General features: G+C 37.6%; 1 protein-coding gene across 2 annotated transcripts in view; it reads right to left on the bottom strand.

Moving 5' to 3' along the window:
* Positions 1-15,678, bottom strand: part of LOC139946718 (RING finger protein 17-like) — a 227,792-nt gene that overhangs the window by 154,526 nt on the left and 57,588 nt on the right. For both annotated transcript variants that reach the window (XM_071944371.1, XM_071944372.1), the window contains exons 25-28: positions 11,175-11,378; positions 10,028-10,167; positions 7,690-8,003; positions 5,782-5,951 (exon numbers count right to left, since the gene is read on the bottom strand). In XM_071944371.1, coding sequence (XP_071800472.1) covers positions 5,782-5,951; positions 7,690-8,003; positions 10,028-10,167; positions 11,175-11,378 — 828 coding nt within the window. The remainder of the gene's footprint in view (positions 1-5,781; positions 5,952-7,689; positions 8,004-10,027; positions 10,168-11,174; positions 11,379-15,678) is intronic.

Raw genomic sequence — 15,678 nt, 5'->3', positions numbered from 1 at the left:
ATTAAACATTTGAGAAAGTCACAGTGCTGATCCATGTCCTCACTGACCTGGTTGGTCTCCGCCTTACGAGATCAACAAGGCAGGGTAGTGAGATTCGTCTGGAGCCTCCACCTGTGAATTCTACGATGACTAAGTATTATGGTAATCGTGCTTTCTCGGTTGTTGCTCCCAAGGCATGGCATGAACTTCCATCAAACATTCATGCGTCCTACAGCTATTAATCCTTAAAAGCCATTATACACTTACGGTAAACAGTATTGTCCAAGTCCCACACTTCGTGTATCACAACTTATATATAAATAACAATCCTGTGGAAATTTAGGCTCAATCGGACATCGGAGTCGGGAGAAAATAACGGGAAAACCCACTCCTGTTTTCGCGCGTTTCGCCGTGTCATGACATGTGTTTATAACAAATCCGTAATTCTCGTTAACGAGAATTTATATTGTTTTACCGTTTTCTCAAAAAGTAAAGCATTTCATGGACTAATATTTCAAGAGAAGTCTTTCACCATTACCTTCTGTAAACCCTGTAAATTATTTGTAAATCTGTGAACTTTTTTTTTTTTTTTCTGTACCGAAAGGGTCCAATGGCTTTAAGTCATTTGTTAAAACTCATTTGTTGAGTTATTATTATGGTTGTCTTTTTTTACTATAATTTTGTTATCCTTTACTTGTTTAATTTTTAACTTTGAATTTGCACTGTGTAGTGTGCTGATAGAAATGATTAGATTAGGCTAGATTAGATCAAATTATATTAGATAAGATTAGATTAGATTAGATTAGATTAGATTAGATTAGATTAGATTAGACTAGACTAGACTAGATTAGATTAGATTAGATTAGATTAGATTAGATTAGATTAGATTAGATTAGATTAGATTAGATTAGATTAGATTAGATTCGATGAGAAGACACTGCAGAGGGATCCATTTTAGAAGCAGAGCTTGTAGGCTATGGTCCCTAAAGCCATGCATTTGCATCGAGACAAAATCCCCTTTCACACAGGGGCAATTTAGCAAGGGTTCCTTGCTAAATTTAGCTCATGTTGTAAAATTTTACAAAATGTACCTCGTGTGATGAAAGGACAACAATTGTTTCTACTGTCCAAGTTCTCTTGCAAATCCTTGTCAACATTGCTACATTTTACAACCATCCTAAAAGGGACCCCAGTTAAAGCCATTGGACCCTTTCGGTAAACAGTATTGTCCAAGGCCTGTGAAAATTTAGGCTCAATCTGTCATCAGAGCCGGGAGAAAATAACGGGAAAACCCACCCTTGTATCCGTGCGTTTCGCCATGTCATGACTAGGCCTGGGCGAATTATTCGAATATCCGGTTAATGGCGAATAGGTTTTCCTATCCGTAACCGCGAATGCCTTTTTTTTCTTAACCGGATATCCGCATAGGGCGCGAATACCTATTTACAAACCGGATAATTCTGTAATTACAACCGAGTAACCGGATATTCTTTAATATCCGAATATCCGCGGACGTCGGGCGACAACTGATATGAATATTTTGTCTGAATCCTTATGAAACTTCTATTAAGACAGCATAAAACAGCATATATTAAGTATTTAACTATGCTCACCTCCGTGAAGAGTTAAAACAATGACATTTCTGACGTAATTTGTTCAAAGATTACAAAAGTTTTCCTTCACGTAGAGTCAATCACGATCAAAAGAAAAAGCAAATCGCCATCTTTAAATTAGATCCGGTCATTTTTATGAATGAACCGAGTGACACTGTCTAAAACTAATATCAATCCGCCCATAAGATCTCATTCACAAACGAACAGCGCCCTCTAGCGGCAAAAAAAAAATATTTTTATTTATTTAATTTTTTTTTTTTTTTAAATAGCGCCCTCTAGCGGCAAAAAAAACTATTCGAATATCCGGTTAATTTCGGATAGTTGGCCAGCGGTATCCGAATAACAAAAATTCACTATTCGCCCAGCACTAGTCATGACATGTGTTTAAAATAAATCTGTAACTCTCGTTATTGAGAATTGATATTGTTTTACTGTTTTCTCAAACAGTTAAGCATTTCATGGAATAATATTTCAAATGAAGTCTTTCACCACTACCTTCTGTAAACCCTGTTATTTGTAAATCTGTGAACTTTTTTTTTTTTTTCTGTACCGAAATGGTCCAATGGCTTTAAATTGCTGTGTGTAAATAGATACATGTGTAGACATGGTAGAGTACCAATTACGGCCAATGTTTTTCCTCCATCTAGAACTAACATTACTTTAACACCTTCTCCTCACAAGAATATCGACCGGTTCATCAAAATATTTTAAGTTTCTTGGGTTCATAACCAGACAAATAATATACTAAACCTCACACTTCCTTGAATCACAGGACAAAACAAAACCGTCAAAACAGGATTTTTACCATGAAGCCTCAAGTGTTTCAAGATTAAGAAAAAAGCACTCAGGAATACTAAATCCATGGTCAATCCAATATAAACATACATGTAGCATTTACATAATCAAACATCAAATATTTATGATGATAACTTATTAAAACAGCGGTAACGCGATACCTTTTGCGATGTATTCTCTTTTTTCTGCTAGTATTTCAGAATCTACTCATTGACGCCAAACTTCACGGGCAGCTCACTCTTGAGTGTCGCTCAAGTAAAGTGGGCGAGTTGTTGAGCGATCACAACTCGCAAGAAGGAAAGCCGCTCTGTAGTTTTTCCTTTATTTTTCTCGGACATTGTCTTGGCGTACTGGTAATGGACGGGTTAATGGACGTATTATTTAGACAGTGACCAAGATAAGTGGCGTCCTAAGAGGGAAACTTGTTTTCTTCGATGACTTATCAACTAAAAGCAGTACCCGTGGGAATTTATTATCTCCAGCCCCCACCTCAAGGAAAAATATATCTCTTAAAGATGGCTTCAATGGAAACCCATCCGCTTGCGCGACTCTGTACCATCGTTATTATTGTTTGTATTGTCATGAATCCTTTGTGCAGGCGGATGTGATAATAAAGCGATAGTGTAAGTGTCGTGGCCGAGCGGTTAAGAGCACCGAATTCATACTCTGGTGTTTGTGATCAGCAGAGTATGGGTTTGAATCCCCAGCCGTGACAACTGTGTCCTTAAGCAAGACACTTAACCATTGCTTCATCCTTCGGATGGGTAGTAAAGCCGTTGGTCCCATGTGTTGTGTAACGCATGTAAAAGAACCCAGTGCACTTATCGAAAAGAGAAGGGGTTCGCCCGCCCCAGTGTTCCTGGCCGTGGCTGCTGTATACGCTATAGCACCTTGTAAACCCTAATTTGGTGCTACTGTACATGTACATAAATGGGTCTAAGAATTCATCACTGCAATAACCTATCTTTCTGAAAGTTTGTTTGTACTCAGCTTCCTGAGTACCTTGTTTGGCAGATACGTTCGCTAATATAAGACTTTGATAATATTATGATAGCTTCTTCCTTTTTTTTCATGATTGGAGAAAGTGAAACACAATTTTTCAACAAAGTCCGTCCCTGGATCGATTTTGTCAAGTGCATAAAGCCCAGGCACATACTTGAAAATCCCTAGGTGTAATGAAATATTCCTAGTTAACAATCAATTCTGACTTTACTGGATGCAGACTGATGTATCCCCTCGGCAAGTTATAGATTGTCGCTGTCTCTCTTTCCCCAAACGTATAAAATTTGCATAAAATTACACTTTCAATTACTACGAAAACCCTGGTACAATGATGGAGTCTTTGTAGAAGATATGTAGCTCAAAGTATTACAATCGAGATTATTCGGAAGTCAAATTTTCTACTCCACACCTGTCCATGTTTGAGTCCAATCTGTATTTTCATTACTTTTGAAAAATAAGAAGTTTGTGGGAGTGTGGATGAAACAGCATATTTTATTGTGAAGGTGTCTGGGGGTGTCGTGGTCAAGCGGATAAGAACACCGAACTCGAGCTCTGGTGATTCTCTTCAGATTTGGGAATTCCGGAAACTACATGTACTTAGTTCTGAAAGAGAACTGACTACTACCTTAGTGGAAGGTAGAAAATCGGCCGGGACTTCTACTTTCACTAACAAAGTGTATTGAAGGAACTTCTCATGATTAACTTCAACTAGCCTACTCTAGTTTATCTTAAAGAGACTGACGATTATTTGCTATACAGGGCCCAATTTAATCTGCTAAGCACACAAATTTGCTTAGCATGAAATTTCTGCCTCGTTAAAAACAGGATTACCAACCATTTTCCCACATGATTTTCAGTATGAACAAACAACGGCTGAATACTAGTTACAAACAATATACCACAAATGGAAATTTTGTTGGTAATCCTGTTTTATCAAGCAAGAATTTTCATGCTAAGCAAATGTTTGAGCTTAGCAGCTCTATGAAATTGGGCCCTGGTCTCTTTATTGAGATTCTGAGGTTAGAGTCAGCACTGTTCTGATTGGTCCTTCTGAAAGATCTGAAATCTACTTTTCTTTTAAAATCATCACCCTCTCTATCTGTCTTTGTTTAAAAAAACAAAATAGGAGCTCATTTCCTTGACTCGTATTCAAAAACCTAAGTGTAATTTGTAAGCTATTATATTAGTAATAATAATTAGCTTTATAGACACCTCAAAGTACTGTAAAATTCCATCCACCTAAATTACAGAAAATTTGCCTTGTCTCACATTGTATTGTCTGCATCATTTGTCCTATGCCATGTTACCAGACTTTGATTATACCATGGTTATTCTAAATGTTTGTCTGTCCATAGTCTTGGTTCCAAGACCATTGGTGTTGCGCGGTCACACACATCCAACGTTCCGATCTATATGCAAGGCAAAAACTGTACACGCTTGTAATGAAAGAACGCAGCGGGCGCTCTGTTTCTCTGATTTCCGGATCCCAACTCACACTATAATTCTTTTATAATTCCGGCACGTAAATCCAGAGGTCATTGGTTCGAGTCCCACGCTAGTCCAACTTCTTTGTTCAACCCCAAATCATTTAATATTTATCCACTCAGTTTCTTTGTGGTTTACACTGTTTGATGTCTGAAACAAAAAGTTGCATCTTCTTCAGATGATCCCCTGGCTGCCGCTTCCCAGGTTGTATTGTAATTTGGGTGTGATCCCTGGCTACACGGCAGTTAATGGTTGTATGGGTTCTGACTGGCATCCCCGAACAAAGATATTGACAAAATAGGGGCACCGCCAATATAAGGCTAGATAGCTTAGTTGGTAGAGCATCGGCACGTTAATCCGGAGGTTACTGGTTCGAGTCACACTCTAGTAAATTTGCTTTGTTTAACCCCCAAATCTTTTACAATTTCAACATACATTGTAACTGTGCGTAATTGTATTGAATGCCAGCATTGAAGTGAATATTAAGTTTTAAAAGAAAATGAAACTGTGTGATTACATGTATTTGTTTTTGTTCCAAGTTAAATTCCTTTCCGTACGTCTTATTCATTAACTGTATTTTGTTTTTTATAATTATTGTTACCCTCCCCAGGGTTATGGGGTGTGTTCCAGTTTAGAATAAAACATAATACAATATAATACAATAAATAATAATAATATAATAATACTAATATAGGTATTTGTAATGCGACAAATCAATCTAAACAGATGTTCAAGGCGCAGCAGAGACAATGTAGATAAACAATACACCATATCCAGTGAATGCTGAGTTAACAATAATAATAACACCATTAAAAACAACAACAGTCGGAAAGAAATCAGAAACCAGGAGGGAAACCACGACCAGACCTGCAGCATTGAGCGAAGGTAACGGAATGAATGAACTTACCATTGCAGTATCTTGGTTAACTCTGATGATGCTTGCCCTATACCATAAGCCGTCCTCTTGGTAGCGTGCACACACAGCCTGTCCTGGTCTTAAACTCTCAGGTGTTGGTGGGGTCTGTTTGACAGCGTTGGCAACTTCAAGTTGCTCCATCACACTACGGAATGTACTCACTGAATAAATTAAACATAAAATACAAAGGTTAAACGTATGTTCATAGATTGGAAAATACTCAACAAATTTATTGAATTGAAAAGTAATTAATAAGAGTGGAAAACAGTTTTAGTTAAAGGTACATGTAGGCTCATATAGATTGGTTAATGGTAGACAAAGCACTTGTATAGCGCTCTTACGCAAAAACATAGGAATCAAACTGCCTCTAGCTGCCGGGCAACCTCGGTAGTCTAGTTGGTAAGACACTGCTCTAGAATTGCAAGGGTTGTGGGTTCGGATCCCAGCCAAGTAACATGCCTGTGGTATTTTTTCACAGGACTCGGGAAAGTACTGAGTATACAGTGCTAACACACATCAGTGTATGGGTAAAAACCAAAATTAATATTCTTTATCCCCGATGCAAATTTAACATCTATTATATCGTTGCGGTACCCGCTGCCAAAACATAGGAATCGAACTGCCTCTAGCTGCCGGGCAACCTCGGTAGTCTAGTTGGTAAGACACTGCTCTAGAACTGCAAGGGTAGTGGGTTCAAATCCCACCCGAGTAACATGCATGTGATATTTTTTCACAGGACTCGGGAAAGTACTGAGTATACAGTGCTAACACACATCGGTGTATGGGTAAAAACCAAAAATTAATATTCTTTATCCCCGATGCAAATTTAACATCTATTATACATACACATTACAATCTTAAAATTGTATAAATATAAAAATATATTTATAAGCTATTTATAATATTTATAAACGGATGAGCTGGAGCGGAGTGTGTGATTAGGCTGGTAAAGAGTGATAAGTTCATTGAGATGCACTGCAGCTGTTGGTAGTATAAACTGATTCAGAAAGGATTCCCTTTGAAGACAGATGGTTTGGATTATTTTTTTCCCACCCAAAAACATTTCTGAGAAACGATTCATGCATGAATCAATTTTTTCATATTTCTGGGGGGGTTGGAAACACCTGGGGCGGATTGCAATAAAACGGTCTTAGTCAGCAGTCTAAGACCAGTCAGTTAAAGCCGGCTCTCTGCCTTAGGTGGTCTTAGCTTTATTTAGTCAGTCATTAAGCCTGTTGCAATAAGCCGGTCTTAGATAAATCGTGCGAAAAGTAATGCAATACAAACAAATGATTAAGTCTTTTTAGCCTTTTTTTTTTTTCCTTAAATTGTATCTATGTGAAGCGCCTTAAGCATCTTATAGGCGGACTTTGGCGCTATATAAGTTTTCGCTATTATTATATTTGTTATTATTAAATGTCCCATAATACTTAGCACATCTGCAGCACTGGTGTAACGGCGTTGTTCTTATTGCTTAGGTTAAAATCATCGGATATCCAATCATTTTCACTCTTGGGAACATATATTCACGATATCACGATACATTGTATCATCATCATAATGCCTCTCATGGGTGTAATATATCTCGAAATATTTGGTCTTGTTGTGAGAGCTAGTTGCATCAAATCGTCTACAACTAACAAATGCAGCGCCATCTTTAAAAAACAAAACTAAGACCGATTATAGCCAGCTAATGGCAGACTTAAGATTTAAGACTGGTTATAATGATAGACCGCGCTATTGCAATCGGTCTATAATTAAAGACTGTCTGAGCGTGTCTCAAGTTAGCCGGCTATAGCGCATAGACCGGTTAAAGACCGCTTGGTGCAATCCGCCCCTGAGCTTGAGTCTAGAGTTTTCAAATGCTCGACCTCGACACACCACCAGGAGGCTACGTACCTTCGCTAGCCTCCAGACCAGAAATGATCCCGTCGTTACTGACAAAAGTTATGACGATGTCCAGCCGGCCGCTGGTTGGTAATGGTCTGGCAAGATACCTCGGTACTTCATCCTCATCAGTTAGGACCACACCATCCGTGTCGGCCTGGTTTATTGAAGACGCTTCAGTGTTTGTTTCTATAGTGAAACTTTGGTGGGTTTTCTCTGCAGGGTTTTCTTGAGTTTCGAGTCCAAGTGGAGCATCACTCTCCGCTGGGTGAGATTGGGGGCTCAGTGTCTCTGCTGAGTTTGTGACGGACTTGAATGGGGCTGGTCTGTTGTGGTTGTGCACAGAAGAAAAAAAATAGTAATAATAATGCAGAGTTGGTAAGACACTCCTCGAGAATTGCAGCGGTCATGGGTTCGAATCCCACCCGAGGAGTAAGCCTGTGGTTTTTTCCACAGGACTCAGGGAAGTATCGAGTCACAGTACTTACACAGTACACAGATCGGTGTGTATGGGTAAAACCAAATAGAATATTAATTCTCCCCGATGCAAACTTCCATCATTTAAAAAACATAATAATAACCAGGTAAATCAAATAAAATTATTTAAAAAAAAATTTGTTCCCTTACCCCAACTTGTGTTTCCAACTTCTTTGGGTCAAACCAGCCCCTTCCCTCCAGCCCCTGTAGATCTTATTCATTGTTAACCCCTTGCTTTTGCCCGGCACTTTCTGCCATTCTCTCTCTATTCATGTATTTCCACTTGACCGCTTATGTTTCACCAGTATAATAATAATCGGTTTTATATCACGCTTTTCACACTCGGAAGGGCACCTTAATCCTCTCCAACATCATTAACCCCTAGTCATCACTGGGCCATTTAATTCATTCCTTTAATCATCACAGCTCCCTGGGGAGCCTGTGCAACAAATATGCGCTACTGAGCTAAATCAATCACAAGTACATGTATACCTGTTTATTTGAATTGGATTTGCCATTTTAGCTTTTGAGAAACACTCTGCTAAGGTTAACATGGTTAAAGGCAGTGGACACTATTGGTAATTACTCCAAATAATTATCAGCATCAAACCTTTCTTGGTGACGAGTTATGCGGAGAGGTTGATGGCATAAAACATTGTGAGGAAACGGCTCCCTCTGAAGTGACATAGTTTTCGAGAAGGAAGTAATTTTCCACGAATCTGATTTTGAGCTCAGATTTAGAATTTGAGGTCTCGAAATCAACCATCTACATGTATATGCACACAAGGATGTTTTTTTCCATCTTCATTATTATCTCGCACTTTTGATGACCAATTGAGTTCAAATTTTCACAGGTTTGTTATTTTATGCTTGAGATACACCAAGTGAGAAGACTGGTCTTTGACAATTACCAATAGTGTCCACTGTCTTTAAAAACATCAAAATAGTATCCACTGTCTTTAAAAACATCAAGCCATTAACTATCATTGTGCAAAAAAATACTTTTAGGAAACGAGCTAACGACGAGCAAAAAAGGAGACTGCCAACATCGATAGGGCTAGATAGCTCAGATTGTGAGCGCCGGCACGTTAAAGGAACACGTTGCCTTGGATCGGACGAGTTGGTCAAAACAAAAGCGTTTGTAACCGTTTTCTATAAAATGCATATGGTTGGAAAGATGTTTTAAAAGTAGAATACAATGATCCACACAAGTTTGCCTCGAAATTGCGTGGTTTTCCTTCTACTGTGCGAACTAACATGGTCGGCCATTTATGGGAGTCAAAATTTTGACCCCCATACATGCCATAAATGGCCGACGTGTTAGTCGACAAGGTAAAAGGAAAACCACGCAATTTCGAGGCATGTTTGTGTGGATCATTGTATTCTACTTTTACAACATCTTTCTACCCATATGCATTTTATAAAAAACGGTTACAAACGCTTTTCAAAGACCAACTCGACCGATCCAAGGCAACGTGTTCCTTTAATCTGGAAGTTGTTGGTTTAAGTCCCCCTCTTTTCTTTGTTCAACCCCAAATCACTTCAAATTTACCCAGTCGGTTTCCCTTCTGGTTTATAATATTTGAAAAAATAAAAATAAAATCAACAGCTTCATACACTGAACCGTCCCGAAACACAGTTTCAAATATGACATGCCATACAGAGCTCTTATTAGCCGAGTTGTTTAACCGAATACTTATTTTTTCCATGAAAGCAACTCTTTGTTGCCATCCCATCTCAAATCCCAACATGCCCAGATAGGCTCCACTTCTCTGAATACGAAAACCCCTGAAGATTCGGTACGGCCAAAATGAAAACCACTTTACAATATTATTAGGACGCCGAAAAAGACGTCCGGTGAGAGAAATCTTACTTGGCTGGAAGAGCGTGTCCCCTAAGAATGAGTAATTTGGAGATGCTCCCGAAATCGTCAACGGACTCCTCTTGAACCTTCTCTTCGATTGAACGCTCGTACAATAGATCTATTGGCAGCGACCCGTTTAAGAGTTCACCCTGTGTAGAGTAAATAATAAGTCATTATGACGATTGGGGTGTCATGTGGGGGACGTGGGAATCAGGGTGTTGATGAGTGGCTATAATAGACAAAATGATATATAGAGGGTACGGGGGGTCACGTTGTAGAAAATGAGGATGGATTGGTGGCCATTTACAGCGGTTAGTCGGCACATTTTTAGAGAATGATGGGATAGTGGCCACATTAGAGAGAGATCAGTTCAGTTACTACAAGGTCCTTCACTTCGTGCAATTTGTGTGGATTTCGTAAAACTAATTATTGCATATTTTGGCGCTCCTAGTAAATGGGGTTTATTGATCAAGAGTGGTCATCAAAGAATCTGTTTGGCCAAAAGAAACAATCGTTTGAAGAAAAAAAAAATCCTTAAAAAAAAAAATGTGTTTTTTTCATGTTTTCAAATGAGCATTTTTTTATTTAAGGACCTTTGAGAGGTAAATTTTCCATTTGCACAAGTTAATTCAAATGTCTATAGACCCAATTCACCTGACATCATCATCAGAATAATCTTGGATGCGCCACTTTGTAGGGGAAGGTCACTGTGTGTTATTCAGTGAAGTGCGCATTTTGTGCGACACTGCGCTTACATGAAAACCTATTGCCCACCAACATGGTGAACGTGGCACAGTTGCCGCGTGCAACGTGTGTGCAAGGGAACAATGGGCAAAGGAGGCCGTGGCCTTGTGACATTCCAGGGCCCAATTTCATGGCTCTGCTTACCGTAAGCACAGAATCGGCGCTTACGGAAGCAGGGAATTCTGTGCTTACGGCAAGCGTATTTCACGGGTTAGCGGCGAGTTTGGGCTTCTGCGCGTGCGTACTTCACGTTACTAGGCATTCTACGCCTACAAGGCTAGCACAGAAATACGGCGCTTGCACGTATAAGCGGGGAATCGTGATCGTAAGCGCAGAATTCAGCAGTAAACAGAGCCATGAAATTGGGCCCTGTTCCTCTGACTTGTTACGTGTCTGTTTACTCAAGCGTTACCTTTTTAACAATGACGCACTCCAGATCCGACAGCGTGTTGGCCAGGAACTCGCACGCTGTCTTAGTCCATTTATTTGCCCCTGGCATGACCTCCGACAGATGGCACTGGATAGCGAAGGGTGGATCTTTTTGAAATTTCCCAACCAGTGAGCGGATATTGCTCAAAGACACTACTTCAGTATTTCCATAGTCCGTGAATAAAACCTGAACGCAAAAGAGACAAACAAAAAGACAGGAAGTTACTATTATGCAATAATATTATTTATAATTCTTAACTGTGTTGGTCGCATTGCAGTTTTCAGCATTTAAATAATTTATACTTTTTAAATTGTAATTTTTAATAGTTTTACAGTAATTTTACAGTTCCTTTTTAGTTGTTTGTAGTATTTCTAAATGTTTAATTTAGGTAACAGCTGATCTGGCCATATTGTATACAATTTTGTTGGTGAGCTTAAACTGGGAATTATACTCTTAGTTTTGTTTTCTTAATGCTTTTCATTTTGCTGTAAAGCGCTTTGAGGAATGTTTTATTCATATTGCGCTATATCAATTCTGTTTTATTTTAATAACTGTTTTTGTAGAAATTGAAGTTGTGAGAATGCATCAAATCAAAATTGAAAACAATTAAAAAAATAACCTGCAATAAGGTATTGTGGCGCAATATGTAATTTAAACCATTGTTGTGTTTTGCTGGACAAACAAAAACAATATTAAGTGGCAGAACAAAAAACTGTTTTCATTTTGGGACAGGAGAGTGGCAAAAATCTGCTTATTTATAAGCACAAACAAACAATGCTAGACAGGAACCAAAATAATGCTACACAAACAGGGCCCCATTTCATTAAGCTGATAAAAAACAAAAACTTGATAAGCACTGAATATTAAGCAGAAACAGGTTACCAGTCCAAATTATATTAAGTTTGCATTGTTGTGGCTGGTGCCCTACTCATTTTTTGCTTAGCAAAGAAGTTTGTCCAGGAGTATTTTCTGGTTAACAGATTTATGAAATTGGGCCCTTACCATCCGACTACACACTAAGTGACCGACTTCCCCCGCTCAATTTTTACTTCAGTAAACAAAACTTGCTGAGAAGCGCTTAAGACAGCCGACCCCGATGTCGTTGCAGGATAGTGACCGGTCATTCACTGCTCCGAGCACTAAGATGTAATAAACATCATGTGTTCTGCTTATAATCTTAATCCGTAGCGAAATTATGAATACAAGAGTATCATATCGGATACCTCTTCAATAAACGCAGAGTCAATATCAATTATACATTTGTAACTACCGGTGAATCGCTAAGTGATAGATAATTTAGAATGTACATAATACAATGTCAATCTCGGACTCAAGTGCAAATATGTAAAACGATACTTTTCTTGGAAGAAGCGACTGATCCTTCAACTCAATTCATTTTTAGAAGGTCATCGCAAGTTTTTGCAAATCGAGGTTGGCTACAAGATTAATGGCGGCTGTAAGACTGCAAGAAAGTTTGCCATTTATTAGAAGTGTTGCATTATATAAAGAACGTTATGTTTTTATTTTGCAAGTGCACAAACTCTTCTCTGCACAAAAAAATAAAAGCTCTCCGTAAAATTGCCTTGTTTGATTGATTTATCAGTGTTCATAACAATAAATGTCATGTTGTAGGCCCTACTTCATTTAATACAGTTTGTGGTTTTTATAAATGACTTTTTCACTTAGTTTTCTTTAAATGTCAAATGAGGCTTTTAACAAATCATTTGAAAACAAAAATTCAGATTTTTTTCCCCGCCCGGTTAAAAACAAGTACGTCCCGGCTTTGCTGAAGTGTTATTTATCAAATCATTGTTATAACTGTCTACGTATGTGCATCTTTTATTATCACTTGAGTTGATTACTTCTGAAGTCATTTATCATGCAATAAGTTAATTACAAGCAGCTATATAGCTGACACTATTTGTATTAAACTGACAATGGGGTCTGTTGCAATTTTGACCTTTTAAAGGCAGTGGACACTTTTGGTAATTACTCAATATAATAATTAGCTTACAAATTTACTTGGGAACAAGTAATGGGGAGCTGTTGGTAGTTTAAAACATTGTGAGAAACGGCTCCCTCTGAAGTAAAGTAGTTTTTGAGAAGAACTAAGCAATTTTCCACAAATTTTATTTTGAGACCTTAGAAATAGATTTTGAGGTCTTGAAATAAAGCACAAAACTTCGTGTGACAAGGGTGTTTTTTCTTCCGATATTATCTCGCAACTTCTACGACCAATTAATCTCAAATTTTCTCTGGTTTGTTATTTTATGCATATGTTGAGACACACAAGGTGAGCAGACTGGTCTTATAAACATCATGTGTTCTGCTTATAATCTTAATCTGTAGCGAAATTCTGAAAACAAGAGTATCATATCGGAGACCTCTTCAATAAACGCAGAGTCAATATCAATTATACATTTGTAACTACCGGTGAATCGCTAAGTGATAGATGATTTAGAATGTACATCTCGGACTCAAGTGCAAATATGTAAAACGATATTTTTCTTGGAAGAAAGCGACTGATCCTTCAACTCAATTCTTTTTTAGAATGTCATCGTAAGTTTTTGCAAACCGAGGTTGGCCACAAGATTACTGGCGGCTGTAAGACTGCAAGAAAGTTTGCCATTTATTAGAAGTGTTACATTATAAAAAACTTTATGTTTTTATTGTGCAAGTGCACAAACTCTTCTCTGCACAAAAAAAATAAAAGCTCTCCGTAAAATTGCCTTGTTTGATTGATTTATCAGTGTTAATAACAATAAATGTCATGTTGTAGGCCCTACTTCATTTAATATAATTTGTGGTTTGATTTACCAGTGTTTTAATAACAATAAATGTCACGTTGTACTTCGTTTAATACAGTTTGTGGTTTTATAAATTACTTTTGACTTAGTTTTCTTCAAATGGATGAATTGTCAAAAGAGGCTTTTAACAAATCATTTAATAAAAACAAATCAGATTTTTTTTCCCCCCGACTGGTTAGATACATCCCGGCTTTTCCCGAATTGTAATTTATCAAATCGTTGTTAAACATGCAACTGTTTAGAAAGTCTATGTGCATCTTTTATTATCACTTGAGTTGATTACTTCTGAGGTCATTTATCACATCAATAAATTAATTACAGGTAGCTATATAGCTGACACTATTTGTATTAAACTGACAATGGGGTCTGTTGCAATTTAGACCTTTTAAAGGCAGTGGACACTTTTGGTGATTACTCAAAATAATTATAAGCATAAAAACTTACTTGGTAACGAGTAATGGAGAGCTGTTGATAGTATTTTGTGAGAAACGGCTACCCCTGAAGTACATGTAATGTAGTTTTTGAGAAAGAAGTAATTTTCCACAAATTTGATTTTGAGACCTCCAGAATTAGATTTTGAGGTCTCGAAATCAAGCATATATGAAAGCACACAACTTCGTGTGACAAGGGTGTTTTTTTCTTACATTATTATCTCGCAACTTCGCCCACTAATTAAGCTCAAATTTTCTCAGGTTTGTTATTTAATGCATGTATTGAGATACACAAAGTGAGCAGACTGGTCTTTGACAATTACCAATAATTGTCCAGTGTCTTTAAGAGTGTACTATCACATGCTATTAAAAAGTAAAGTGTCTATGACATTAATCGTAACAAATGGAACTTCAATGTCAGAAAAATCCACAAGAAGCACGGTTCTGTCATTTCTATTTCACTCAGCTATAACATTTATAAATTTATTAAGAACACACAGCCCCCACTATCTAGAACTTGCGCAAACTTTCAATACAATGTTGTTGATACTTTAATATACCAGCAAACAAAGTCAAAACGAAATATCTTTGTCGCAAACGGTTACTCCCAAATGCAGTGTATAATTGAGATATATTGTAGTAGATTTATTGAGAATTAAAGAGGGCACACTATCTGGAACAAGCGCAAACTTTTGATTCATTAGTTGGTTTATAATTTACGTTTTGCCAAACAAGGTCAAAAAGAGATACCTTTGCACAAATGGTTTACTCCCACGTGAAGTGTATTTTAAAATGAGATAGATTTATTGAAAATTATAGAGTGCACACTTTCTGGAACATGCGCAAACTTTTGATTCATTAGTTGGTTTATAATTTAATTTTCGCCAAACAAGGTCATCAAATTATACCTTGCACAAATGGTTACTCCCACGTGAAGTGTATTTTAAAAATGAGACAGATTTATTGAGAATTATAGAGTGCACACTTTCTGGAACATGCGCAAACTTTTGATTCATTAGTTAGTTTATAATTTAATTTACGGGCAAACAAGGTCAAAAAGAGATACCATAATATCACCAACGGTTACTGACCCACATGAAGTGTATTAAAGACACTGGACCTCAACATAATATGCATAAAATAACAAATCTGTGAACATTTTTACTCAATTGAATTGGTCATCGAAGTTGCAGAAAAGTGATGGATGAAAAAACACCTTTGTCGCACAAATGTGTGTCCTTTCAGATG

This window comes from Asterias amurensis, chromosome 14, assembly GCF_032118995.1.
Source record: "Asterias amurensis chromosome 14, ASM3211899v1".
Lineage (NCBI taxonomy): Eukaryota > Metazoa > Echinodermata > Asteroidea > Forcipulatida > Asteriidae > Asterias > Asterias amurensis.
This window is presented reverse-complemented; position numbering and strand designations above follow the sequence as displayed.